General features: G+C 52.4%; 1 protein-coding gene across 2 annotated transcripts in view; it reads right to left on the reverse strand.

Annotated features, from left to right (window-relative positions):
* Positions 1–1,202: 1,202 nt before the first annotated feature.
* Positions 1,203–27,302, reverse strand: part of AXIN1 (axin 1) — a 79,724-nt gene continuing 53,624 nt past the window's right edge. For both annotated transcript variants that reach the window (XM_054842784.1, XM_054842783.1), the window contains exons 4-10: positions 26,200–26,296; positions 18,606–18,743; positions 12,607–13,160; positions 10,059–10,235; positions 8,624–8,869; positions 2,495–2,662; positions 1,203–1,664 (exon numbers count right to left, since the gene is read on the reverse strand). In XM_054842784.1, the coding sequence (XP_054698759.1) occupies positions 1,538–1,664; positions 2,495–2,662; positions 8,624–8,869; positions 10,059–10,235; positions 12,607–13,160; positions 18,606–18,743; positions 26,200–26,296 (1,507 nt within the window). In that variant the 3' untranslated portion in view covers positions 1,203–1,537. The remainder of the gene's footprint in view (positions 1,665–2,494; positions 2,663–8,623; positions 8,870–10,058; positions 10,236–12,606; positions 13,161–18,605; positions 18,744–26,199; positions 26,297–27,302) is intronic.

Below are 27,302 nucleotides of genomic sequence, written 5' to 3' on the forward strand. Positions count from 1 at the left end.
CGCTGTTCCTGGGCTGAAAACGATTGCAGATTTTGCTGGACTTCACGTAGTGTATAGGCAAGTCACAGAACCGTGTTTTAAAGGCACTCGGTGACATATACAACAGGCTGAGTTGCATCCTGGCGCGGTGCCACAGGGTCCCCGGCAGCTCCAGCGCGCCGCCGCGACCGAGAGCAGCGCCGGGCAGGGCGAGCGCTGACGTGGAAGCCCCCTGGCTTCGGGGGCCACCCTGGTGTCTGCGGGCGGGTGAGGGTTGGTCTCCGAAGGAGCCGGCGCAGAGCCGCGGCCGTGCCGGAGTGGGGCATGGCCCAGACTGGCAGGGCTGAGGGCAGGGTGGGGGGGGGGCATCGGCGCGGCCCCCAGCTTTCTTGCGGCCAAGTAAGCCCAGGAGGCTTCCCAGGGCGCCGGCTGCCCACGGGCGACCTGGCCCTACGTGAGCCCCACTAACTGGCACCAACAACCCCCCTTGCTCTCGGCAGCGGGCTGCAGTGCCCTCACACACAGAAGCCATAAAAAGACGGGGTTTTTTTGTCCTCAGATTTAGTGTCTCATCAGTTCCTTCCCCTCCTAAGCTTCTCCTAAACACAGTCCCCTGACCAAAGCTGGAGCTCAGCACCGGGAGCTTGGGCACGTCAGCGCCAGGCCAGGGGGGTGCCGGCCCTCTGCAGAGCTGCAGCACCCTCCTGGGAGGCGACTCCTTCTCCAGGGGTGGGGGGCACACGGGGCGGGATGAGCGCATTGGCCGTGGGATGCCAGCACCCAGCCTGCTGCCCCGGCTCCGAGGCACTTCTCGCACCGGGGGAAGCCCCCAGCCCCGAGAGCTGGTGCCGACCCTTCTATCCCTCGGGGACTTACTCGGTCGCAAGAAAGCTCAGGAGGGAAAAAAAAAAACCAAAAACCATCCTACCATGTCCAGCAGCTGAGACTGCCAGGGAGACGAGAGACCGACTCTTTCCAAATGGCTCAATGATCCTCGGTGGTGAGCTGGGACCACGGCCCCTTCGGAGCAGGGCCGCCCCCTCCACGCCGGGAGGGAGGGGGACACAGCAGCTCTGCCCCGGCGGTGCTCCGAAGCCATCCACGCCGGGGGGGCTGGGGCAGCGTGCCGTGAGAGCGAGGAGCAGACGGAGTCTGACGGATGGCTGTACACTTTGGGCGAGTTCTGCAGTACCTGTATGTTTTACATTTACATAAGAGCACTGTGACATTGGAAATATTTTCCTTTTATTACAATATATCAAAAATATGCAGCTTTAGTAAACAAGGTCATATTACACTTTCTAATGCACTGTACAATGCTACATTACACTCATATTCGGTATGGAGAGGGAGCCCAGGCTCCCACTGGCAGGTTCATGGGGTGAAACGGCGTCCACCGGCAACCCGGAGCTTGCCCAGGCTCCGCGCCGGAGCAGGCTGCCGCCCCGTGCCCTGGGCTCGCCCGAGGCGGTGGCACCGCCAGCGTTCGCCCCAGGCCCTCTCCTCCGGTCCCAGAGTCTTTCACAGTCCTGTCCTCATGCCTCGGCAGCCCTGGAGCTTAGTCGATCTTTTCCACCTTCCCGATGATCTTCTCTTCGAAGATGGGCAGGATGGTGTCATCCTCCCGCACCTCCTCGAAGACTACACCACAGTCGAACTCGTCACTCACTTTCTTAAAGTAATACCTGAAAAATCAGAAACGTGGGGGCAGAGAGGGGGGAAAAAAAAGCAGGTGAATGGTCATGGGGGCACCACGGTTCCCAAACCTGAGTACAGCTCTTCCATGGCCCTGAGCTCAGGGCAGATGGGGAGCAGCTCCCCCAGCCGTGGAGGTACCCGGGGCCACGCTTCTGCCCCTGCCCTCACCCAGTGAGCAAAAAAAGAGCGGTCAGGATCTGTGCTGGCACGCTCAGGAGCTCCAGCCCTGAATCCAAGCCCACTCAGAGATCTCCCAAAAGCAGTGGCTGAGGCACCCATGTTGGTGGAGCGTTTCTAGGCAGGCTTTCCCATGGCAGCTCCTACTTGGAAGGGGGAACTTGGAGAGACACACACACACTCCATGCCTGGCAGCTCTGGGGCTCTGGCAGGACCCAACCTCCCTCTCCCCAGCGGAGGAAACTCTGGGGGGAGCTGAAACAGCTCTGGAAATCAGAGGGCTCCCCAGAGCATCCCTGAGCACCGCCTGGTGCTGCTCCTCACCAGCCCGGGACCCCGCAGGGCAGCTCAGCAGCTTTGTTGAAGGTGCAAACCACGATGCAGGACGTTTCTGCTACAAAACCCAATCTCCCTCATCCCTGTAACCTGCCTCTTCAACAGCCAAAGCGCCTTGGCTGTGCTGCCACATCCCCATCACCTGCGGGAGCCCTCCTGGAAGGCTCCAGGAGCCCCCCTGACCTGCCTCCACCACGCTCCTTTACCTTGGAGGGGGCAACACCGCGGCATCCTGGCAGCGGCACCTACCAGGGGTCACTGACAGTCTGCTGGCACCATACTGCACGCGGGGAGCAGCCCTTACCTGTAGTTCCCTTTCTTGGTCAGCAGCTCCTTGAACTGTCCCAGCGTCACCACGCGCCCTTTGACGAGCGTACGGTAAGGGATCGGCTCTCCGCAGAAGTAGTAAGCGACCACGATGTTCTCGCATGGCTGGGACGCGCCGCTGCCTGGTCTCTTCTGGGGCTTCAACCTGCCGTGCAAAAACACAAGCGACCTGCTGAGTATCAGCCCACCTGCCAGCGTGGGCAGGCAGGACAGCCCGTATCTGCAGAGCCCGGACGGAGATGCTGAATTAACACCCAGGGCCCTCAGGAGCATCCTTTGCTCCAACCACCAGCTCTCGTGGCACGCAGCTGCACGCCGGGGCCGGTGAAGGGGCGAACGGCGCTTGGAAAGGCTGGATGGGGCCCGACGGCAGCTACAAGGAGGGGGCAGGTCCTAGCTCAGCCCCTTTGTGCTGAAGAAACTTGTCCCTGGGCTTTGAGAGGAGATGGCCCTTCCCGCAGCACCGCCAGCTCGGGGAGTCGTCGGTAAGCTCCGGGCAAGGCACAGCACCCCAAACCCACGGCAGCAGACCCAGGTCACCATCGACTTGTGCACGCCGAGCTTGGGATGCGCGCGTGAGGACGCTAACACAAACGCTGCTCAGACCGCTCTGGATTATTGCCACCGTGGCCAAAAGAGCTCAGCACGGCTTTCTGCTGACCTACATCTGCAGGGCTGCACAGACAGGACCGATCCTGCTCCCCGCGCCTCCCCTGGGCACCTCTCCCAGCGTAGATGGAGGTCGGAGGGGATGCAGCTCCCAGCGGGACGTGCCCCGGAGGCTTTGCTGCCCGTCCCCTCCGCGCAGGGTGGCAAGGCAGCCGCCATCCCCAAAACCTCAGTGAATTTTAAATCTCCTGTGTTTTCCTGACTCTCCGGATGTCGGTCTGGTCTCCCTTCCAGCCCACACACTGGGGTTCTGCTACGTGGTGCCATCACTAGACCGAAAGCGTCAACCCAGTCCTAACCCCATTTTCAGAAGCAGACAAAAGTAGCAATAATAAAAATCAGGGTACTTTGCCCTTCTGTAGAGCCTTTCATCTGGGGTGCCGTAAATGCTGCACAAACATTGCAGCAGCCTACACAAATTGGTAACTTGGCATGTGTGGTCTAAGCCAGAGGCAGTCTTCTCTTTCAAAGTCACATAAAACAAATTTGGCAGCTTAAAAAAATTATTTAAAAAGCATGCTGGATAAAAAAGATGATTTTGTATTTACATGACTGGAAAGTTGCTATAAAAAACAGAATTTGCCAAGCACATGAGGTAATCACAGTTTTGGAAATGACTCCGACCCTAACCTTTAAACGTTGGCTCGCGGGCAGAGCACCTTTTTAATGGCATGCCCACGTAAACATGGGCATTGCAAACCGAGACCAGACACAATCCTTTCACCTCTTTCTAAAGGCATGAGAGGTCTAAAGTTCAACTGAACAACCCTCCTGGTGCCTGCTCCGCCTGGGAGACCTTTGGAGAAGATGCAGCATCCTGAGAGGCGAGGGTCCTCTCCTGGTGCCAGCAGAGCTCTCGGAGCCTCTCCCATTGCCATATCAAAGCACAGGATGCCCTTTAGCTAGAAAAACATTAAGGAATTGAATCATCCTTGGGAAAAAAAAAAAAAAAGAAAAGAGGCATTTAAAGGAAAAATGGGTCATAAATTCAGGCAAATTCTGTGAACTCTGTGAGCCAGAAGTTAATTGAAGGGGTTTGGAAAACCTCAAAGTCCCTAAGCTTCTCTTAATCCTGCTAGAAACAAGTCGTGACTAAGAGAGAGCTGCCTGGGGACCTGGCACCCGGGGACCCGGGGACCCGGCTACGTGCCCTGCGCAGGCGGCAAAGCCACTTCCCCCGGGGCTGCCGTGCTCCTTAGCCTGGGGAGATGGAGAGGACCCCCCTGCCCCAAGCTCAGCCATGGTAGAAGCAAGAGGGGCACCAAGCCGGTGGCTGGGAGCCTTCCTCCTCCTGCTTGCCTAATTCACCCCTGAAAGGCCGCGTCTGGAAGTGCTCAGCCCGGCTCCAGCGCTCACCTCTTTCCAGAGCAGAGATGTGCCTGAAAATGATGCCTGAAAGCAGAAACTCTGCACTGTTTCACAGAGCTAGAGTTAAACCCAAACGCCATGGGTTTGGGTCCCCTGCTCTTGCCGTAAATCTGAGCAGGGGTGGGTGGCTGCGGAGCCTCCCGGCTCCTGGGGCCGAACAAGGCTGCACAGGGGGACTGGCCGGCCAGGAGCAGGACACACGCAGCCTGAACCACAGCCATCCATCTCTAGCAGGCTGACGGGGGGCTGATGAATAAGGAATCACTGAAAATGTGATTTTCCAAGAGTTTCTCTCAGGAGAGCAAGACAACACAACTGTCTCCGCTATCGTCATTGCCAAGAGATCTCCCGAGACCACGGCTTACCCGAACAGGCCACCAGACCACGTCTGAGCTCTGCCTCATTAAAGCTTCCACCTGCCCCCATCTCCTGGGTGACGGTGTGACCCAGGAACACTGCCAGGTACCACCACCCTGCCCCTTCCGGGATCAGCTCCCTTGGCTGCATTTATCACACACACAAGGGAACGGCAGCGCTCGTCTGACTGCACTGCATTACCCCTCCTGATTTTTCAGCCGTGTAACCCAGCGGTGCTGTGATAGGGAAGCTAAGTCTGGGTTAGAGCACAAATCCAACCTCGCTGCGACGCAGAGGTGAGGCACCCAGCTCGCTCCCTAGGGCTGGAGGGCTTTGGAAAGCCCAAAATGCACCCAGCAAGTGTTACCTTGGGAGGTGTTCCAGCAGCCAGCTCTGCTCCTCTTCCAGGCTTGGCTCAACCCAGTTAATTCCAAACTAAGCTCATGCTAACGTTCTCTCTGCTTGCGAAAATCTTGTCTCTGAAAAGCTGGTAGTAATTACTTCATCCAGTTGCGAATATAAGTGAACTGTGACACTGAGCTACAGAAAATGGCTCAAAACCTGGCTGTACACACAAGAAACCTGACGGTGACTGGGACACAAATGCCGGGCACGCTGGATCTGCAGGTCATTCGGTACTGGTCACTTAACCCTGCACTGCTTCCTAGCAGCAGCCATCTCAGAGATCAGTGTCCCTCCAAATGCTGCAGAATAGGGAGAAAAAGGCTTTTTCTGCAAGAGAAGTGTGATTTCTGGAAGAATATTGATGATTCCCAGTACAGACACCTCCTTTATCTCTAGCGGGGCAGTGCTGGGGCGGGAGCGGGGCTGCTGGCACCCCCAGCCAGAGCAGCGGGCAGTTAGCTGGGGACGGTCACTGCTGGCGAGGGCTGTGCCAGAGGAGAGCGGCTGGTGAGCTGGGTAACCGTGCCGGCAAGGTCAGCCTGGCTGGACAAATTCTCCTCCCGCAGCCAGCTCGAGCCGGTGCCCGAAGGACACCTCCGGGCTCACCTCCACCTCCCCTGCCCTGCGGCTGCTCCAAGGCTGCCGATGAACCTGGGCACTGGCTCCAATTTCCCAGAGCTCTCTGGAGCTCCCGACTGAAACGGTGTTTTCACATTAATTGCCCTCTCTGTTTCTCCTTAGCTCCCCAGCCAGCTTTGGGCAGCCCCTCTCAGAAGAGACTTGGGGTCTATTTTCAGGCAGGCTCCTGTGCTAACCATAGCAGGAGCTCTCTAAAAAACTGGAGCACCCAATCCTGCCAAAACCCAGCAGAGAGATTTCACCATCCAGAACCCCCTGGCTCCCCGGGGACCACTGCATCCATTCTTGCCTGCTCCATGGCACATTTGTTTTCCATGAGCCGTTCCCCCTGGTGAACATGGCTCCTTGGTTTTCCATGCATGGAGCAGGTCGGGGGGATCCCCGATCACCAGGAGAAAAGCTGGAACTCATGGGGAGGCAGCGAAAGCAGAGCAGCCCAGCACTGGGACTGCTCAGCCTGTCCTCCCATGGCTCTGCACAGCATTTAGAATCTTTAAGGTTGGAAAAGACCTCTAGGATCATCAAGTCCAACCGTCAACCCAACATCACCATGTCTACTAGACCATGTCCCGAAGCGCCATGTCTACACGCTTTTTGAACACCTCCAGGGACGGTGACTCCACCACCTCTCTGGACAGCCTGTTCCAATGTCTCACCACCCTTCAGTGAAGAAATTATTCCTAATACCCAACCTAAACCTCCCCTGGAGCAATTTGAGGCTGTTTCCTCTGTCCTCTCACTTGCTGCTTAGGAGAAGAGACCAACACCCACCTCACCACAACCTCCTTTCAGGTAGCTGTAGAGAGCCATCAGGTCTCCCCTCAGCCCCCTCTTCTCCAGGCTAAACAACCCCAGTTCCCTCAGCCGCTCCTCGGAAGACTTGTGCTCCAGACCCTTCACCAGCTTCGTTGCCCTTCTCTGGACACGCTCCAGCACCTCAATGTCCTTCTTGTAGTGAGGGACCCAAAACTGAACACAGCACTCGAGGTGCAGCCTCACCAGTGCCAAGCACAGGGGGACGATCACTTCCCTAGTCCTGCTGGCCACACCATTTCTGCTACAAGCCAGGATGCTGTTGGCCCCCTTGGCCACCTGGGCACACTGCTGGCTCATGTTCAGCCGGCTGTTGACCAACACCCCCAGGTCCTTTTCCACCGGGCAGCTTTCCAGCCGCTCTGCCCCAAGCCTGTAGCGTTGCCTGGGGTTGTTGTGACCCAAGGGCAGGATCCAGCACTCAGCCTCGTTGAACCTCTTACAGTTGCCTCAGCCCATCGATCCAGCCTGTGCAGATCCCTCTGCAGAGCCTTCCTGCCCTCAAGCAGATCGACACTCCTGCCCAACTTGGTGTCATCTGCAAACTTACTGAGGACGCACTCGATCCCCTCGTCCAGATCATTGACAAAGATATTAAACAAGACTGACCTCAAGACGGAGCCCTGGGGAACACCACTTGTGACCGGCCGCCAACTGGGTTTAACACTACTCTCTGGGCTCGGCCTTCCATTTACCACAATGCTATGGGGTTCCTGCAAAAACTACGCTTACAATACATGCCAAAGTATTATTGCATATACATATAGCCCCGGTCGGTGTTTCCAAAGTGTGTATCTGCATTTAGACATTTCTGGGGAAGATGCATGAATTTCATATTACTATAAATGACTCTACTGATAAACACTATCCAATTACACCAACCGAAGGGCAGATTAAATAAACTTGGCTTAACCTGACTTGGGAGAGCCCTCTAATTACCTGGCTTTCAATCAATGCTCTGACATAAATATGTAGAAGTCTGCTACATGGTCACTGCAAGCAAAAATAATTGGAGCTCGGCAATTCAAAGAGCTTCTTTTTTAAATTACACTTGTGTTTCTAAGAGTCAGATGCCAAAGTTTCAAGTTTTCAGAACACAGCTACAAAGCTGTGAAAGGTTTTTAATGGACAAAGTGCTTTTAGCTGTTAACAGTAATTATCTAACATTTTCAAAACACTTTTTATCTGAGAGATCCATGTGCCTTGCAAATAATCTTCCCTGAAAGATAACACAGGAGCAGGAGAATTAGCTCCGCAACAGGCGCTGAGCCACAGAAAGATGCGGCGACTCGGATGGGGCCGTGCAGCGAGTCGCTGCTGCAGCGGGACTACAGCGCAGCGCTCCCATCCAGATGCCACGAGCAGCCTTTGCCGGAAGCCTGCAGCAGATGTAGACAAAGAGCAAATACGTATTCTTATTCTGCACTTAATTTTGCTGCATCCTGCTGAATTCTGCTCCTGCACCAACCTTTGAAATTCTCGTGCAAGCGAAAGAGCCGAGAGTCAGCGAGTACCGGGGCAGAGAGCTCTCCCATACCGTGCCCCTTCTAGACAGGCTCCCCCTGCCCAGCTCCTCCTCAAGCTCTCAGCAGCCCCTTCCCCACCCTCCCAAGAGCACTTCCAGCCTCTCCATCCACAAACCACAAGCCCAAACCCTCAAGGTGGGTTTTGGCATTTGCACCACCACGTTAGAGGGACTGGGGCAGACTTCTCTGATCTCTCTGCGTTGGCCTCCAACCGGTTGGTGCTGGGAGCTGGAGACCAGAGCAGAGGGCAGTGGACCTCTCCCTCAGCTGCCCACCTTCAGAGCAGCTCCCTCTTCCCTCCCACGCACAGTCAGACCCTCTCACCATACCTTTGTTTAAGGGGGAGTTTTCCAGCCCTTTTTTCCTCTTCCTCCAACCTCCTGCGAGCTTCTTCCAGCTGGGTGAGAGGGTTGGGGGCTGGATTGGGCGGCATGGTAGGATCTTGGATGAAGGGGTGAGAAGGCTGGACGACGTTTCGGAGCTGGGCGCTGACCCACGGATGCACCGCAACAGGTCGCTCAATGGAGAGGGGGCGGACCATATCATGGGACAGCTGCTTCTTAGCACCTGAAGAGCTACACAGAAATACAAAGGTTTTACACAGGCCACCGAGCCACTTTGGACAGGCACACAGTCACTCCTAGGTGGACCTACTGCTCCTGCAGCTGGACATGGGTACCACTGGGAAGCTCCTTCCAGCATGGCTTCCGAGGGAGAGGGGAGCACCATCCACCTCTGAGAAAATTTCAGGACAGCAAGTCCTGAGACATCAGGGTGAGCAACCCAACCCTGACACAAAGCCCACGGATCTGTTTAAGGGCTCTCATCAAGTGCACAATACATAAAAATAAAACCAGCAAAAGGCAGCTCCACCACTTGTGACGTTCCCCCAGAAGATGCCCTCCCACCTACTGCTGACGTTCCCAGGCTGGGAGCCTCTCCGTGAGCCGCTGGTCGGCATCTCCAGGGAAGGGGATGTTGCAGGGATGTGCTCATCCTTCCCCATCTCCAGCGGCAGAACCTGCTGCCCGACTTCACGGTGGCCTGGCACTGCCCGTGGCTCTGGCACTCGGCCCCAGCTGCCTGCAGCTTAACCCGCCCTGGCCTCTACCGTCAAGCAAGAGAAGAAATCGCCAGCAGTTTCACCGCTCAGCCACCAGCACAGCTGCACCAGCGGGGACAAGACCCTAGACAACACCCCGCAAGCATCGCTTTTTGCCAGAGACTGACCAGACTGCGACTAAGGATCTGTGCCCGCGGGAGATCTGCTTGGCTCCAGAGAGATTCCCGAGACAGTCGCGTCCCTGGCTCTGCTCTAGGCAGGCGAGGCCATCCCAGAGGATGCTCCCAGCAAGCCAAAATGCTGGGCAACCCTGAGCCGTGCTAAACTGCTTACTCAGGACCAATGGCTCCAGTGCAGCAGGTCCTACGTTTCTATCAGCACCTTGCAGGCGTACCAGGCATTTATATACAGCAAATGCTTAAAGGGAAAACACTGCCTACTGTGTGCCGCGTTATCCACCTCGGAAACACAGCAGCAATTTGTGAGATTCCCCTGGGGCTGCAACCTCCCCCCCTCCCCGTGGCCACAAATCATCCTTCAGAAAAAACAGCCCTTCCCGAGCAATCCTCAGTCTCCAAAGGCTCTAAACCCTTGTGCCTGGTGGACTCTCATCTTCCCGAGGTCTCCAGGAACAAGGCAGACTGCTGGACAGCCTTGTGCAGGGGATGCAATACAACAGCCCTTGCTCTGCCAGCCCTTACCCATGGTTCGTTTTCTTATGCCTGCTGATCTCCTTCTCTCCTTCTATGATCCACTGAAGGATCTTCTGGTTTCTCTCCATGTCTTCAGGAGATCCTGGCATCTCATAGTTGGCACCATCACTTTTCCCTGAATCGGTCTTCTTAACATTTCTTTTTGAGAGCAGACTTGCTTTCCCACTGCAAGAACAAAGCTTGAGATATTAGCGCTTTGCCTAAGCCAAACCACCGCAGACCGTGGCAGAGGATGGACGCGTCTAGCTCCAGACATGTCCAGCCCTGCCGGGGTCTGGTGCTCCTGCAGTGCCGATGTGGCCCTGGCTGCCTTCCACAGCCCCCTGGCTCTACCATAGCTCAAACCAACCGTGCCGCAGTTGAGGCTGAGCGCAAGACTGGCTAGACCTAGGCACGGCAGGCTTCTCCGTCCAGCCACCTGTGGGGAAAGGGAAGCTTCTCCTCTGGCCAAACGAGCCACGGCAACGTGACAAGAGCTCCTGCCACACAGAGGGTTGTGTTAAACCCCTGGCTCGTTGCTCAGAGCAGGAGGTTCATCCTGGTGCTGCAATCCATCGGCTGCCTCTCCATGCCAGACCACTGCCCGAAACCCGAGCCCGTCACCTCCCAGATTCACCGAGGACCCAAACTGCCTGTTTGCCATGCCCAGCATTCGCTTCTCACCCCAGTTTGAACCAAGGCTTCACATCACGGTAGAAGATCATGTCCTAGTGGGGTGGGCTGCCTTCCGCGGGCTCTCGTGCACTGGGAAGCCCAGCCACCCCGAACACCGTAGCCAGACGGGTGCCAGGCGGTGGCTGACACTTGGCCGTGCCTACGGCAGCAGCAAAGGCTCCTACAGAAAGCTGAGCGCTCCTTGCCCACGTGCATGCTCATGTGCCCTGCCGGGCACCCCATGCTCACGAGGCCACGCAGAATTCACCCATGCTGGCCTGTCGTGGACACAGCCTGTACCTTCACGGGACCCCCACCGTCCTAATCACCCACCCACTTTACTCCATAGGACCTCCCTACTCCTGCTTCTGCGTGCTCACTAACACACTGAGGAAAAAGAACCTTAACAAACAGGCCCTCAGACAGATTTGCTGATATTTTTTGGGAAAAAGCCTGGAGAGGGGTTGCTGAAGATCTACAAAGGCAGGACAAAACGACAGCTTCTCTGCTTCTCCCCACATGAGGACTAGTGGGTATCAAATGAAATTCTCCAGCACCAGGTTCAGTGCAAACAAAAAAAAAAGCCTTTTTCTGCAGGCTGCAATCACCCGCAGACAGAGCCGCGGGGTGCTGGGGGGCACAGCAGCCCGGCTGGGTTCAACAAGGAGCCAGACAGGCCACTGCAAGAGACTGCTGGCTGCCCTAAAACAAGACCGTTTGGATGCAAACTCGTCTGGTGAAGCTCCTAACCCAGGGACTCTCAGGAACTGGGAGTCTGTGCCAGAGGAAGGACAGCTCTGAATGTTCCCTCTTACAATCCTCTTTAATATATGCTGTAGTCGGTGCTAGAGAGAAGTCCTGTGTCTAGATGGGGCTTTGGGTTGATGCAGCATGGCCACGCTCATGCTCTGTTGAAGCAACAACCCCTTCACCACTCAAACAGGGCAGATTTAAGTGCTTCTCCCTTCCCGGAGAGCAGTTTGCTTTGGCTGCCTCTGCCACCCCAGAAAGCTGCTCCTGCCCACTGCAGACCCAGCCACCTGCCCTCACTAAATATCCCACCCCTGCTACGCTGCAAAGCAACACCCCAAACCCACAGCCTTGGGGAGGCAGCCGCGCTCGGGATGAGCACAGATTTCCCCCGCGGCTGCTCCATCACCGTCCCTTATTCCGGGCAGCCCCCAGCTCCGCTCTCCCCTTTGCAGTCACCCAGTAACGGGACTAGCAAAACCCGCCGCAGCGGAGAAGCAGCTTCCCCCTCTCCTCTCAGCACGGAGGGGACGGAGGAATTCAAATGGCCAAGGGAAGATGGACAAAAGGTATCAAAATGCGTTTTCTGGGCAGAGGGTCCCCTACCCCGGAGAATGTGCCCTTGGGACAGGACGCCATGGCAGCACCACAGCGTCCATTGCTTTGTTAGGAAGAGAAAGGAGCGCTTCTGGTGAATGGGTTAGAGCTTGTCCTCTCATAAACATCTTAGGAGACCAGTTTCTGCCACCCAGACCCTGAGACATAGCCCTGTATTTAGCAGCTCCCAATGCATGGGGATGTAGACCAGCATCTGCAACTTTTAAGCACCTCCACTGCTTTAAGGAGCAGAAAACTACTTTCTAACCAATGCCATTAAAAATCCTGGTTAGAGGGTGTCTATGAGCACCAGATCACAGAGGTGACAAGGAGTCTATAAGGGTTATTGGGGGACATATCCATTTCTGAAGAGGAAGACCGGTGGGAGGCCCTTAAGCCATGTCCCAGCACAGGCTTTCATGAGAAAATGTGGTTCAACCACCCTGTTTCACCAGCATGCTACAGCCCACTTATGAAAGAGCTTCCTAGAGAAGCCATGGCTCTGGGACTCCCGTTGGGTGTTGCCTTGACTCACCTGTAGCCTAAAGAGTCCATGGGGACAGGGGCCATGCCCAAGTTTTCAGTGTAGTTTCGTGACTTTGTTGCATAGTTATGTGAATCTACATTCCAAGCAAAGCTGTTCTGCACTCGCTGCGTGGCCTCGGCCTCGATCTGCTCTTTTGGTTTCATCACGCTGTGGTGATGGATGTGGTGGTAGACGTGTTTATGGTGATATAAATTAGCTGCATCCAGTTTCATTCCTGATTTTGTTGCGTGCTTGCCGTGCCCTGGAGGAATTGTTCCTAGTGTCCCTGACAGCTTTCCTAAGTGGCCGCTTTCCGGGGACCGTGGCTTAGGAGAGTGGCGGCCAGGTCCCGGAGACTGGCAGCCTGGGGTTTTCATCACACGCTGTACATGTTCATCGAGGATGCTTTCTGGGTTTTCTTCATGGGCATCTCTCATCTGCATCCCAGCGCAGCCCATCTCAGAGTAACGAGGAGCAAAGTGATGAAAGGCTTGGGCAGAAGGCATCTTGTGGCTGATAATCGAGGGACCAGAAGAGATATCTGCATCCTCACCTTCTTCTTCCTGCAAGAAACACAAGGACAATCAGAGAATGACAGCAGAGCGGTGAAAGGGGTCCCCAGTCCCACCTCCTGCTCGCAGCAGGACTGCTGCCAACCCTTGAAGGGGTCAGGCCTGGCTTTGACCAGCCAGATCTTGAAAACCTTCAAGACGGAGATCCACTGCCCTTCTGGAGACCTCTCCCAGACTGCGCCACCCTCCTGCAGAAAATTTCCTAATGCTCAACCCAAGCCTGTGCAGTCTTGCTGCCACCGAGCAGAGCTGCTCAGGTCTCTCTACCCTCTTTTTGAGCCATCATCAGTGAGGGTCTTCACACACTACCCAAAGAGACCGAGGCAATCTTTGACAGGCAGCACACACATCACAACCAGGGTTTACAGATGCAGCTTTCGGATAAGTGTAGCAACTCAATCAGATGTTTGAGTGGGCAGAATCTCACTAAAAAGCTCCCTAGGTCCCTTGAAGCTGGTTCTGTAAAAACCAGCAGCAGAAACACAACTTACCGCACCGTACCTGCGACTTCCTACGAGCCTTTGGTAAGGCACCGCTTCAAAGCCCATCAGATAAACCTCAAAGTTACAGGATATGCGGCAAAACAGTTCTCGAGTCAGGCGAGACCGGGGGTTTCTCACCCAAATGACTATTTCACAAGGCAAAGCCAACAGCGGGCTTGTAACAGGAGGGAGCAACTGAAGGTCGACAGCAGCATGAATGGTTTTGAAAATCAAACATTGATTTCTCCTGGGCCTTCAGCTAAGGCTGGAGTGAAACACTTCATGCAGATAAAGAAACGGGTTGGAACTAACTGCTTGCTCTTGTAGTTCACGACAGTCTAGGACACGCTGTTAGCGACTCTTAAGTCCTTGCCAGGAAGAATGAAACTCCTCCATGCTGACAGCCACAGTTTTGATGCTGACAAACTACTTTATGGTCCAACATAAACTCAGATATTTATGAAGTTTCTTTATTGGAAGTCAGGATTCCTATTTTTTTAATTACATAAGTAGGATTCCAGTGAGTCCTTTAATCCCGCTCTCTTTTCCTCCTTTGGCAGAGTAAAGAAATCAGTTGCAGCACAGGGTGTCTCTGCCCTGCCAGATAAATCCATCTGCTAGAAAACACTGACTCCCATCAGCTTTGCCTGTCAGATGTCATCATCCATCACTTGCTAACCAGCTTCAAAGCCTCAGCTGCCAACCACACAGCAAGAAAGCAAATAACAGACTTCTTCCCAGTGTCACACCTGGGGGTTCAAACCCGAAGCAGGGCCAACGCCAGGCTTTGAACGTGCCAAAGGCGTGGGTGCTGCATGCCTGGGGGTGTGACACGATGCCTGCGTCTGGAGGGGACACGCCACTTTCTAACAAATGGCTTTGAAGAACTTCAGAGGCAGCTTTCATCTACAGCCACGACGCTGCAGCCTGCCAACCGCCGTCCCTGGGCACCGAGCTCAGGGACAAGAAAAGATGGAGCATGTGCTTACTGAATCCCTACTGCTGGAGTAAGCATTTATTAGCAGTTTATGATAACCCAGAGATGCGCTCACCACCTGGGAGGCCTTTAGGGCTGGTACCTACTGTCTGGAAAACTCTTAGGTTTAAAAATCATATAATGTGCAGGGCAAGGTCTGACCCCAGCACAGATCCCTGACACGTGGCAGCGTGTCCTTTCTGCTCAGAGCCCAGAGCTCCGACAGTGCTGTCACACCAGAGCAGGGTGGCACGAGAGCGACATCCTGGGGTGGTCCAGCCAAACGGGTGCCTGGGATTTGGGAAATCCTCTGGCTGCCTGGAACTCAATTTTGCCAATAACTGGGACCTGGTACTTTGCTTTGCTCCAAGACTGAGATCAGGGTGGGCTAAGGGAAGGAGAGGGATGCACTGGCTCTCTGTGTGCCTTGGCTCAGCTCATTCGTGTCACCAAGCAGGAGATCTGGACCCAAGCAGGTCCTCAGGCAGGAGCAAGTGCTTCTGGGGTTGGTGACATGTAGGTAAGCCCTGTGGACAGCCGGCTTCCTGCTCCCCTGCGCTGGTCTCAGCTTCGTAGGGAGTAGGAAAGCCGCAACATTGAGAAAACAGGAGCTAAGGAAGGAATTAGGGTGCCTACCCCAAGCTGCCCTCTCTCCTTGAGCAGGGCAGAGGCCAAAGGTTTGAGTCAAGGCTGCGGATGCCAATTCTGCTAAATCTTTTCACCATGCTTAGTCTGCAGTGAAAAAACCAACGTATGGCACGGGTCGGGGCAGCCCAAGCTGGGATCGTAACGCAGGACTCTGGATATGGCAGAGTCAAGTCTTGGCACTGCAAGGTGCTCCTTGCCCGAGTTACCCACCAGCACCAGCAGCCTTCCCTCCTTCCCCCAGCCCCGCGCCCGAACCTGCCCGCACCCACTGCACAAGCCTGCTGCCTAACCTGCACCCCTCTGCCCACCGAGCACCCTCACCCTGCCCACGGCTGGCACGGGCAGAAGGAAGGGCAGACAAGACAAGGACATGACCAAGAGGCAATAACTACTGTGTTTTACACCAAAGAAACCCACGGGACCGAGGAGCAGCCTCCTCCACGGGCTCAGCTTTACTGGACACAGGCGGGGCGTGGGATCCAGAGCCGTGTTTCGGCATGTCGCTTCGGTGAGCTGGGCAAAGCCTGGCAGCGTGCACAGCGTCTCGGCGGGCGGGGAAGCCCCGGGTGCCATAACCACTAGATGGTGCTTTGTTGACATAATATTGTCAGAAACCTCTTCCATCAGCTCCCAAAGGCAGCGGCAGTTAGAGAGATGCAGGCTTCAGCTTTGCTGACTGTCGGCTGAGCTATTTTTTGCTCTGCAGTGAGGTCGGGGGTGGCCTTCCCTTTGAATTTGGAGGCTGAGATCTGCACTGATGAGCTATGGGCAAGCGATACCTTGCTGCAAACCTCCTCCTCTGCCTTCTCCCAGTCCCACCTATCAAGGTTGTTACTGGTCAGTGGGGCAAAATAGCTCACCTAACCACGAGTGTGTTTTCGATCATCATGCAAATGAGTTTCCTCTCTAGTTAGGCAATGCTTTATATTCAAATCGCGAGAATCTCAGCGCTGGCTTTGCTTCTCCTGGCTTATTTTCAATTTGCTCAGTTCAGACAAAGACAGAGTGATCTGTACGATACGATACTGCAGCTTCCGTGCACGGACATGAGGCTGAAGTGGCTCAAAAAGTAATAAGGGAATGTGCATATCCTCTAATCCTCTCCTACATTGCTCAGAATAATTAATGAATGCAGAGCTTTTTTTTTTTTTTTTTTTTTTTAATAAAACCCCCAGAAATCTTACAGTCTTTTCAGTAAAAGGCATTTGGCTCTAAATCAGATGCCTCTTCTCGATGTTACTGCATGATGTGGCTTTGAAAAGGAACCTGCAGGCAGCTCAGTATGGGGGAGAAAAATTCTTTTTTCCTAGCTTTTGCAAAATATTTTCAGCTTCTCCGCTAAGCTGATAAGTGCCTAGTGTGACTAACGCTCGTGGTTTTCCCTGTGCCACTGTTCAGTGAGCCATGCAGACCCGGTAAGAAGTTACCCTGTAGTCCTGGTGTTCAGGTCATAGAAAAAAGCCCTTGTGATCTATCAGGATTCAAGCTCTCCTCTTGCTGATACCAGCAGCTCCTGCACCTGAAGTGCTGACCTAAAAAAGCTACAATTGCTTACTCCGAGTTTTTCCTGAATGACTAATGCCAGATGCCAGCCAGTCAATGAAATACATTCTAGAGACAGCAAAGAGGTTTAATATATAGCATTAGTGGGAGTCCTGGGCTTAAAAATAGATTAAGTCACACAAAAATGTGTTTAAACAGACTTAAATTTATTCTCTGGCACATAGATATTTGCTGATTTTATGGTATTGCTACTGGCAGCTTCTTCAAGGAGGCAGAGGGCTGGGATAATGCAGTCTGGTACAGGTGGGGGCTGCCACGGAGCCACAGGAGGAGGAGGAGGAGGAGGAGGAGGAGGAGGAGGAGGAAGAGTGCTCTAGGACTGTATTAGCAGAAAAGGCTGCCAGTTACACTGGCTTTGTCTAGAAAGCAATAGGTACCACAGAGGAAAATGGAGTAATTCTAGAAGAACAGGAATCTAATCACAAAATAGCACCTCGCTGGTCTTTTCTGGCTGGATACTGGACACAGACGTGCAGGGAGTTTGCTGGACAAAGCCTGGAGCTGCAGGGAAGCTTACAGATCCCTCTGCCTTCCTCACTTCTCCACATTTGAAATACGGATGTGATTTAAAGCGAATCCTACAACCTACAGCTCTTTTTCTGTTTAAAGATGAACATTTAAAAATACTGACGAATATTTAAATACTCCAATGGGGCTGAAAGGTCTGCCCTAGAGCCCCAGAGGCTCAGCTTCTCTGAAGGCACAGAGCTAGCCAAGACAGGCACCAACACCTCTGTCTGCTTTAAGGGAGAGCTGCAGGTTACGAAGCACAGAGCCTTCGCCTCAGGGCCATGGCAGCTATTAACTGCAGAGACCCACAATTTCTTCACACAGGGCTGTAGTTATACAGACATTCGTGATGTTCAGTAACACTGTGACACCCTCTGAAAGCTCTCCTGTATTGCCAGCACAGGATGTACAGGTACCCGTGAGATGCCGTGCCTCAGAAGAAAAGATAAGGCGTGAATACTGCTGAACAAGGTGTCTCACGTGGGTAACACTAGATGACCAATACCTCATTTTCTCCCTTTTGGAGCCTGTTGTGGAGCTAAAGGTCTTGCACGCTTCCCTTGGTTCATCTACCAAGTCCTGGAGTTCTGAAGGGCCCCGGCAGTACCAGGCTCACAGCCCACAGTGCCACGAGCGGGGTGTCCCCAGCCACCCATGTGTAGTCAGTGCGTTTCTCCGCCCAGGGGAGGATGTTTGAACGCTACACCTGAGCAGTTCCAAATTTTCTAGGGGCGTGCTAGGCACTGATGGGCAGAACCCTTTTGGTTTTGGTAGGAACGGCCTGATAGCGCACACAAACACCTCCAAGCATAATATCACCTGCCATCCAGTTACCATTTCTGGGGAAAATAGGGATCGATCACACAAAACCCCAGAGGGAAAGGCAAAGCCCTGTTGCATAGTCCCCATCCTCGCATGGAAGGGACTTCTCGCAAAGCCTGTGATGGACAGGAGAGCAAGGGTGGATGGAAAGTCCCCATCTGATGACAGATGTGGGCACTGCTGTGCCATAGCTGGTATCTTACAGCAGGGAGGGAGTGCTGGAGCTCACAGAGCCCTGCACGGATTGGGGAACAATACCGTGGAAGCTCCTGCTACAATGGGAACCTCCAGGAGTCCCTGTGCAAGTGATGACCGTGGCTGTTGGAGCAGGGAAGTGGTCACCCAGGTTGGTTCCAGAGCAGCTGAAAGCTCTCTGTGGTGTACAGCGTGCAGACAGGCTCCCAGGCTGGTAGAGGAGGCAAGGAGGTTACTTACCGCTCGAACGCGTTTAAGGCGCTCCTCTAATTTCTCCTCCGCTTCACGTTCCTTTTGTACTTCTTCCAAACGATTGATCAGTTCTGCAGCAAACTTCTCTGGTTCAACGTGGATATCCTTTGGCATTCGGTATGTACGCTGGAGGAAAAACACACCAGGGGTTAGCAAAAGATGCATGAAAAATCACACATTTATTTTGGAGGCTTTGATAACTGGAAATGCCAGTCGTTCCGGTGGGGAGTTGAGGGAGGACAGGCTGGCAGACGCAGAGGCGCAGCCTAGGACCGGCGGGCTGGAAGCCGAGCCACCACCACAAGCTTCTCAGCCAGCACCAGCTCCGCACACCACCCCACCTAAGGGAAAGGTTTTCTGGAGCCACAATTCAGCAAGCTGTTTCGGCACCAAACTCTGCTTTGGGATGGACGCGCTTGCTTTCCCCCCAGTGTACACGTGGTCAACTGGAATATCTTGGTCTCAAAGGGTGGGAAAAGGACGTACAGACGAATCTCTCAAAAACTGTGCTTATGGTAGCCATGTTCTCACTCTGATAAAAAGGAGGACTCTTACGCACACTTACTCAGCTTACCCCAGGTGGATCAGCGTATGCCGGTCAATCTCTGCAAATCTAGGAGGAAATACCGTCGCCTCCAAGACATCTTACTTCCCTCCATCTTCTGCTACAGCCCACCCCAGCCACAAAAGACCACGGTTCCCCTAAAGCATCCTCCTTACTAGAGGATCCTGCAGGATCGCATCTCAACTCTTTGGAGCTCCACAGTGATCCCCTGCTTGTTTTATCAATACAGCAACCTTACAGAGATACCACTCTTCTGTTTGCTCTGGGTGAACAAATGAATATTTATGGGAGTTCAGCTCAAGGGCATTCTCGGTTCCTTATGCTGAGTTACCTTGTCCCTAAATTCCTGAGCTCTGGGATAAGAAGTTTGTATAGTGAAGTATGAAGCTGACAGCCGCTGTATTTTTCCCCTTATTTTTATCCCTTCTGCATTACTTTGTTAAAATAGTAGAAAAAAATAAAATGACACAGTGGGGATAAAAAAATCAATTTGGAGGAAAAATATATGGAAAATTCAACAGTATAAAAACCTGCATTAAAATATTTCAATACCAACATAAGAGAAATATACAGTCTATAGGAGCAGAGATAAAATTAAATGTGAAGACATGAGATAATTCACAGCAAAAGAACAAATGCAGCACCAGACGCAGACACTGAGCTTGAAATCTTTAAAGGAGGATGAGACACCACCCGAATTTATCCCAGACCAGCCAAAAGCGGAAGACTAAAATAATGCTTTGCCTCAAAATCTGTCAAAAGTATGCAAATCATATTGGTTTTTCTCTCTCTGCCAGCTGCTGAGTGGAAGGCAGGGGAAGAAAAATAGAGGCAGTAAGTATCCTACTGATGGCACCGACAAGTTGAAGACATCTTTTATGACACCCAAGTTGCGTTGCAGAGGTCTCAGTTAAAGCACCGCTTGTTTTGTTGGCCAAGAGCAAGACCCAGCCAATCCTGCCAGCAAATCCCAATTCCAGTGCTCACTGCCGTCGCCTTCTCTTCTGCACAGGATGGTGCTGGGCTGCAGCGGCCCCAGGGACGTAGGCGGACACAATGTGGCTTTGCAGGCAAAAGGACTGCCTGCTCTAGCACTCGCTCTCCATGACAAGCAGAGGGACCGAGAGCTCCACTTGAAGCTGTCCCAGGCAGGACTGACCCATCTGAGCTGGGAACAGCCCCCACCACCCCCTTCATCCAGGGATGCAGCCGCTGGAGACCGTGTAACGCGTGTGAGCTGCGAGGTGGCTCCCAGCCCGGGATGACAAAGTCTTTGCTGCCACCAGAACCTCCAACCCTGCAAATCAATGGCCTGTTTTAAAAAGAAACACAGTAGAAAAAAAATTTCTTTAACAAAAATGATGTTTAGTCTTGAAATGTTGGCACTAAGGGCCAAAGTGGCATGCTTTGTCCCAGCGCCTGGACCTTTGTAGTCCAGAAACAGCCCCCAGACATGGGGGAAGACGTGGCAGAGCTGGTCCCCGCTCTGTTACTCCCTGGGGAGCTTCTGGGATCCAAGTGCTGTTTCCCCATTCCCCCTGCATATCCCAGGGGAACACTTCTGGCTAAGGGAGTCTGCTTTCAGCACAAACCCCAAATTCGTGACCGCCACCATCCGTCCCATGAGGCAGCACCAGTGATTCCCGAGGAGGGAAATCTCTCTTTCTCTTCTGACAAGTCGCAACCCGTCGGGTGATGTGTTCACTCCCTCCTGCCACCTCAGACATGCCAACTCTCCCTGCGGTTGTTTATACGACGGCAGCACCATGCCCTGCTCCGTTAGAAACTTAATGAGCCTAACGAGAGGCAGCTCAACGCTCAGCAGTTACAGTCTCGGGTCTCTCCATTGCAGCTACCGCAGTGGCTTCCATAAAAAAGCAGAACCGGGAAAGAATTTCCCTTTATTTTCATAGCCTTTGATGGAATGCAGCATCCCAAACCAAAGCCTCTCCCAAGCCCCCAGCAGCAGCGGGTGCAAAGGTTGAAGTTTGCTAACCTGCCTGTTCCAGTCCTGTTACAAGAAGGTGGTTCCCTCCAGGCCCAGCAATGCTTAAGGACCACAGTTCCGTCTCTAATGAGGAGCTGAAGGCATTCAGGGTCACTGCTGTATCCGGGGAACTCGAGGTAACATGATTTTGGTCTTTTACAACTAATACTTCAGCATATTTAACCACAGTCTCTCAAAGTCTGGAGGTGATTGAAGCTCAACTGCAGAAATGAAAATAATTGAACCCAAGAATCTTTAGGATGAACTCTTTGATAAACTGTTGCATCTGCAAAACTCACTGCCCCATCCTTGGGGCTTTCCACTCAGCACAGCGGCTTGCAGAGGTCCTCAGCAGCCTGTTCGAGGGTGCAAGACGCAGTGCTGTCTGTCAAGCCATCTCTGCAAGGGTCTCTCTGACCATCCAAGTTCACTGCAACTGAAATAAACCTCACTTCACCCCATGGATGTCAGTTCCACGCACCCTAAGTTGTCCTGGCAGGTACCTGTGATGGTGACTTACAGAAAGCTGGCAAGCAGGATGATGCTCTGAACATCGCCATGGCTCTGACTTTATTCCTAGCTCAAAGGACGAGCTACACAAACTTCCCCAAAACCCACAGTATTGCAGAATAATGAACGCAAATTCCCTGTGCTGAAGCAATACAGATAACTGCCGAGGGGTCTCTCTATCTCCCTGGACAGCAAACACGGACTGCATTGACCTGGTTCAAAAGGCTTAAGACAACAAAGCGTTTGAAATTTTTATCAAATGACTGGCCTGACTTCGGGAGGGAGACATCCTCCATCACAAACCAGCCAGGCTGAGCCTGTGCCCGGAGGAGGATCCTGCAGGGCTTCAGGACTTTGAACCTGCCCCCGGCTTCCCGTGGGCATACAGAGCCCTACCAAGGGACTCGTAAATAACCCGGGTATTGTTCTGAAACCAGAACGGCTCCTAACGCTTTTGTTCCAAGTAGAGGGTGCAGCACTCTCTGAGAGCTGGCTGGTTTTGGAGGATCGGAACGAGATCTCTGGCTATCAATTCAGAAAGGAAGCGTTTCATTTTAAAGAATTGTTTTATCTACAGCTGTTTTATCTAATGTTTTATTTAATTATCTATTTACTTTTATTTAGTGCCACTAGTTCAGACAGGTCTGTCCCAGAACCAAACCATGCTGAGTTGAGGAGGTTGCAGAGAACAACAGATGGGAGGCTGAATGCCAGATGGGTTGGCAGGAAAGAAATTGCTTGAACTGGTCTGGATGGAGCAATCATTCCTGGTGACAGCTGTGAGGAAGGATTTCTTGGGGTTCCTATCACCAGAACACTGTCCTCTGTCACTGACATACAAAGTGTCTGAAACTCCGGTACCTTTGGGAAGAAGCAGCCTGCTAAGAACATGCGAGGTACACGAGCTCCCCAGTAGTCCCACTTAGCACCTGCTATAATGTTTTCTCCTTCTTTTCTTGGAGCTGATGGAGTGGGAGTTGCATGGATTTTGCTCCATGAGGCAGATGCAGGTCATGGGTTTTGATGGATTTCCCTGAAAAACTGAGGTTTGAGGACCAAGTTGCACATCAGAAAGGGAAGAATCTCACTGAGGCTTGCGGGTTCCCTTTGGGAAGAATAAACCTCAGTTTCTCTGAGATGAAATGAGTTTTCCAATGTTATCACCGGGTAGAGGTCTCTAACCAGGCCCAGGGATCCACGGGTTGGGCTGAACCATTTCTGACAGATCCGGCTGGGCCAAACAATTCTGTGTGTTGGTAAATCTCCCTCTTCTACAGGAGGTTTGATGCCTCCATGACGCTTGGAGTGGCCCATGTCAGATCACAAGTCAGTCTTGGAGATGAAATGAAGATGGCAGGCTGGAGAACCCAAGAGAAAAGAACTTCTGAACCTCCACATTTCCCAGATTAATAATGCATTCCACCGTGACATACGTTATTAAAGGATAAATGGTGTTTTCCCATACTAGAAACACTTGTGGCAGAGCTCACGGATAGCTGGATTTCAGCATCCACTGTAGCAGCGTTTAGGGATTAGCAAGGAGTCCCGGGGCTGCAAGGTGTTTGAAGAAAAAGGCATAAAACAGCTGATGGGAATTCTGAGCAGGTTCCCAACTCGCAGGGGCAGCGAGCTCATTTAGCTGTAGTTATCCAGGCACCACGAGACCAGGGCTCCTCCTGTACACTCCTCACTTGTACAGCATTGCATTCAAAATCTTCCGTTCTGCTCAAGAACATGACGGAAGCCACCTCTGCACAGAGGACATCCTTCTGGGGAAGTTCAGCAATCAGCCTGACCCACTCTGCTGCCGCTTCTACTTTTTTTTCTTCTCACGTGGGAACAACGTAAAGAGCTGCAGCTTCCTTGATTGCGGGGCAGGACAGGAGAGTTCCCACCTGATGATCAAGCTACAGCAAGAGCATCACTAAACGGCTTCTTTATCAGTTACACAGACAAAAAAAGGAATCCCAAGTCTCAATGCCTGGGGTTGGATTTTTCTGAATTTGTTGGGAAAAAGGAGCATGCCTTCGTTATTTGGAGGCAGCACGGCTGTTGAAACTAGCGGGCAGTCTCCTGTGAAAATATAATCACTGCATTTTATAGCTTCTGGACTAACTAAAAGTGCTGCTATTAAAAGCAATATAAGTTCTTTCAGAATTCTGCATAATAGCCCCATAAATCATTTGTAAGGGAACGGTAAGGTCTCTAAAGGACTTCTGAAATGACTTTTCGGAAGTAGGAGGTTCTCTACTATCACTAGGAAAACATGCCATGCATTCTGCGAGCACTATCAGCATGGACTCTGGCTACACTGGTTAGATACGAGTCCATAAAGACCTTCACTCGAAGGTTGCAATTTAGTCATTGCTACGCGTTGAAAAGCATGCTCCCCACCAGGTCCAGGCGGCCGACGGAGACCGCTTTAGCTCCGGGCTGCCAGATAGCCTAACCGCCGGCTTTGGAAAACACCACTTGAAGAAACATTTGCATGGTTCCTTGCTAATTGGGGAAGTTTAATTCAATAAGCGTGCAGTTAGAGGTGATTTTAAAAGACTAACTTTCTAACATTTCACACTGGTGTTGTCAAAACATATTGTCTAATTACCTTCTCCTTTCTTGGCTGATTGATAAGCGAGGGCAGAGCAGTGCCTCTCTGATGTCGATGCCAATTCTGTGTCAGTAATTGGCTGGCAGGAGGTGCCAGAGTGTCTGAACTAAACTTTTATTCCCTGGAGAAAGACTAGAACTAACTCAACTTCTCAGTCCTCCTCTCCCATATAAATATGCGTCAAGATGCCTTTTTTCCCTGGGACTTAAAATTACAGCACAGAATCTAATGGGAACAGCGGATGTTTCACAGAAAAATCCCTGTGAAGCGTCTGTGTGTAGTTTAGGTGGAATATGTAATTCTAAAAGACCGTGTAGATAAGTAGGATAATATAAAAATTTATAAGCAGCAGGTGGCCAATTTAAACCTTGTTTTCGCCCTCCCCTCCCCCCCTTTTTAAACTGGTTTCCAAAAAGGTCGATAAAATTTAATGCTAAGTAAAACTAATTAGCCTGCAAGGAACTGCTGCTGGAATGACACTTATTCAGTTCAACAAAAGAAATGTTTGGCAGATGGAAGTTCATTAAAGCAGAGCTCACTATACATATTTAATGCTCCATACTCTGAGCTTATAACCTGCAGTTCATCGAGGCATTGCCAGTGCACACGATCAACAGAAAGCCACTATTATTTTTATCCGAAAGGTAAAGCCACTGACAAGCTTTGAAGGCAGAGAATATTCACTCGGTAGTTCCCACTGTTGGGGAACAGCAACAACAACAACAACAAAAAAATAAAGGCCAAGCTTTCAAACTTCAACTCTAACAAAGCCATGCTTACAGTAAAAACGGCATCAAGTGAAATAAAAAGGCACCCAGCCAGCCTTTTCAACAGCGACCACACTGTGAAAGCAACTGTGTGAAAAGAGAGGTGACTGAGCAAGGATGGCTAGCGAGCGTCCGCAGCCAGGGCTTTTATTGTCAACCCAGTGATCAAAGCACAGGAGACCCTCTTAAATCTAAGGAAAATAATCTAATTTAAAAGGCAAAACAAAGAGTGGTGGTTTTGGTTTTTTCTTTCTTTTTTTTTTTTTTTTTAATCAGATTAAAACAAGGGTGTATTTCTACTGGTATTGTGCTGCTACAGGCAGGCAGGATGAGAACAGCTGCATCGAGTTTGAAGGCACTTCTGGAAAAAGCAGATGGAGGCTTTTTTCTCCCTATTTGATTTGTGCTGGAGTCCAGCTGTCCAAAGGGGAAAGAAGCACCTTTATTCCCTGCTAGATATTAAATGTCACCTGTAACTTCTCACAGAAAGAAAATAACAATAAGCAGAGCTGCAGACAGTGCTGCAGTTATGCTCGTCTTCCAAAAGTTGTTTCCTTACCTGGAGCAACTGGGCAGCCAGTACCAGGCAAATGAAATACTTACGCCTGCACCGTCTCTGCTCTCCTGCCTCGTATCCCCGGGCGGGCTTTGCCGAGTCCTTGAGAACAGGTTACAGCTCCCTTTGGCTGCCCAGTGCAGAAATAGCGCTCGGGACAGTTGCATTTCTCCCCAGCTGACCTTGGCTGAGAGCTACATCAGCCCAACGGCCTCCTACACCTTCCAGAAACACCTCCAGCTCACCCGAGGGCACGTAACCTGCTTGCAGGTGAATGCCAGCCAGCGCTTCCATTCTCATCCAGGAGAAACAACCAGTGTGTTGGCTTTGTGTGGCAAGGTTTTGGTAGCCGGGGGGGGGCTACTGACTGAACGATTAGGAAAAATTCTGCGTTTTGGATAGCCCTGGATGATGAGTTTGGCAGAAGGCTACCAAGCCCTTTCTTAGCACGGTGTATTTCCATCTTAAAACATCTCCAAATGAATACGGTGCTAAGGGGGGTTAAACTCAAACAAGCAGAGCAACTGTACGCTAGAGATCTCACATATTTTGCATATTTACCTCTGGGGAAGGAGATAGTGCTACTTACAGGAATGTGAGGTAGTGGCACACGTCCATTTGCTTTGGCACTTTCTTGCATCTCTCTGCGATGCTGCTTTCGGAGTCTGTATGGTGGGATCCCATCTCTGCAGGAATAAAACAACCACATGCCCTGCTTTAGTGCCTTTCTCTGATACATTACGTTCATTTAAGCCTCGCTGTCGCAGAGCGGCAGGTAGGAGATCCCTTTACGTTTCAGAAAGGCTCTGCACGCCCAGAGCAGCCACAGCAGAGCAAGAGGAATCCGTGCGGGGAACGATGCTCGCCCAGTACCCTGCACCAGCAACGCTCCAGCACTGGGTGCCGGGGGGACTTACACGGCATCTGCCGGGAGCAGAGCGAGGCAGGGCTCCTGTGACCGCTGCCCTAGGCAGAGGGCAGGGAGAAGGACTTGGACCACATCCTGGTACCTTTTATAGTTGGTTGCTTTCTATAAAAGAGCCTGTAATGTACACAGTAAACCACAGGGCAGGCTAGGAGGGGGAGGAGGAGGAGGAGTGGGAGCTCAGTGAGCATCTACACGGAGGGGAACTCGGTCGGGCAACAAGGTATGTATTTTTAAGAGAGCGTGACAACTTCTCAAATGGCTTATCAAAGCGAAGGGGTAGGCTTCGCTGCTCTTAAGATGATCTCTAGCTCGGTCTGAAATTATGGAACCTAGCCCTCGCCCCAGAGGAGGCTGGCCGAGGTTAGGAAGGGATGCCGTGGGCAGCCCCACCCAACTGAACCAGCTCTGCTCTGCCCTTGCAGAAGAAGCTGGTGACTGGTGACAGAGGTCTCTGCAGAGGAAGGAGACTGTGGTGGCAACGATCCTTGGTCCTGACAGACCGGGAACTGGGTCCGTGGCTCTGCCGTGGGCTGGGGGACGGTGCAGACCTGCTCTGCCGAGCTGCACGCAGCCCTTCTGCAAAGATGGGGGCTCCAGGGGGTCCGAGCCATCAGGCTTTGCTAAGCACCCCAATGGCAAAGCATCCCCGGCTGAGTATGACTTCGGGTGAAGAAAGGAAACGTATTTTTGTTCTCACCATTGCGACCACCCTGCTTACACCCAGGACGAGGAGAACGCGAGTGACGTGGAGGCCAGTTACAAGA

This window comes from Grus americana, chromosome 15 (genome assembly GCF_028858705.1).
Source record: "Grus americana isolate bGruAme1 chromosome 15, bGruAme1.mat, whole genome shotgun sequence".
Classification (NCBI taxonomy): domain Eukaryota; kingdom Metazoa; phylum Chordata; class Aves; order Gruiformes; family Gruidae; genus Grus; species Grus americana.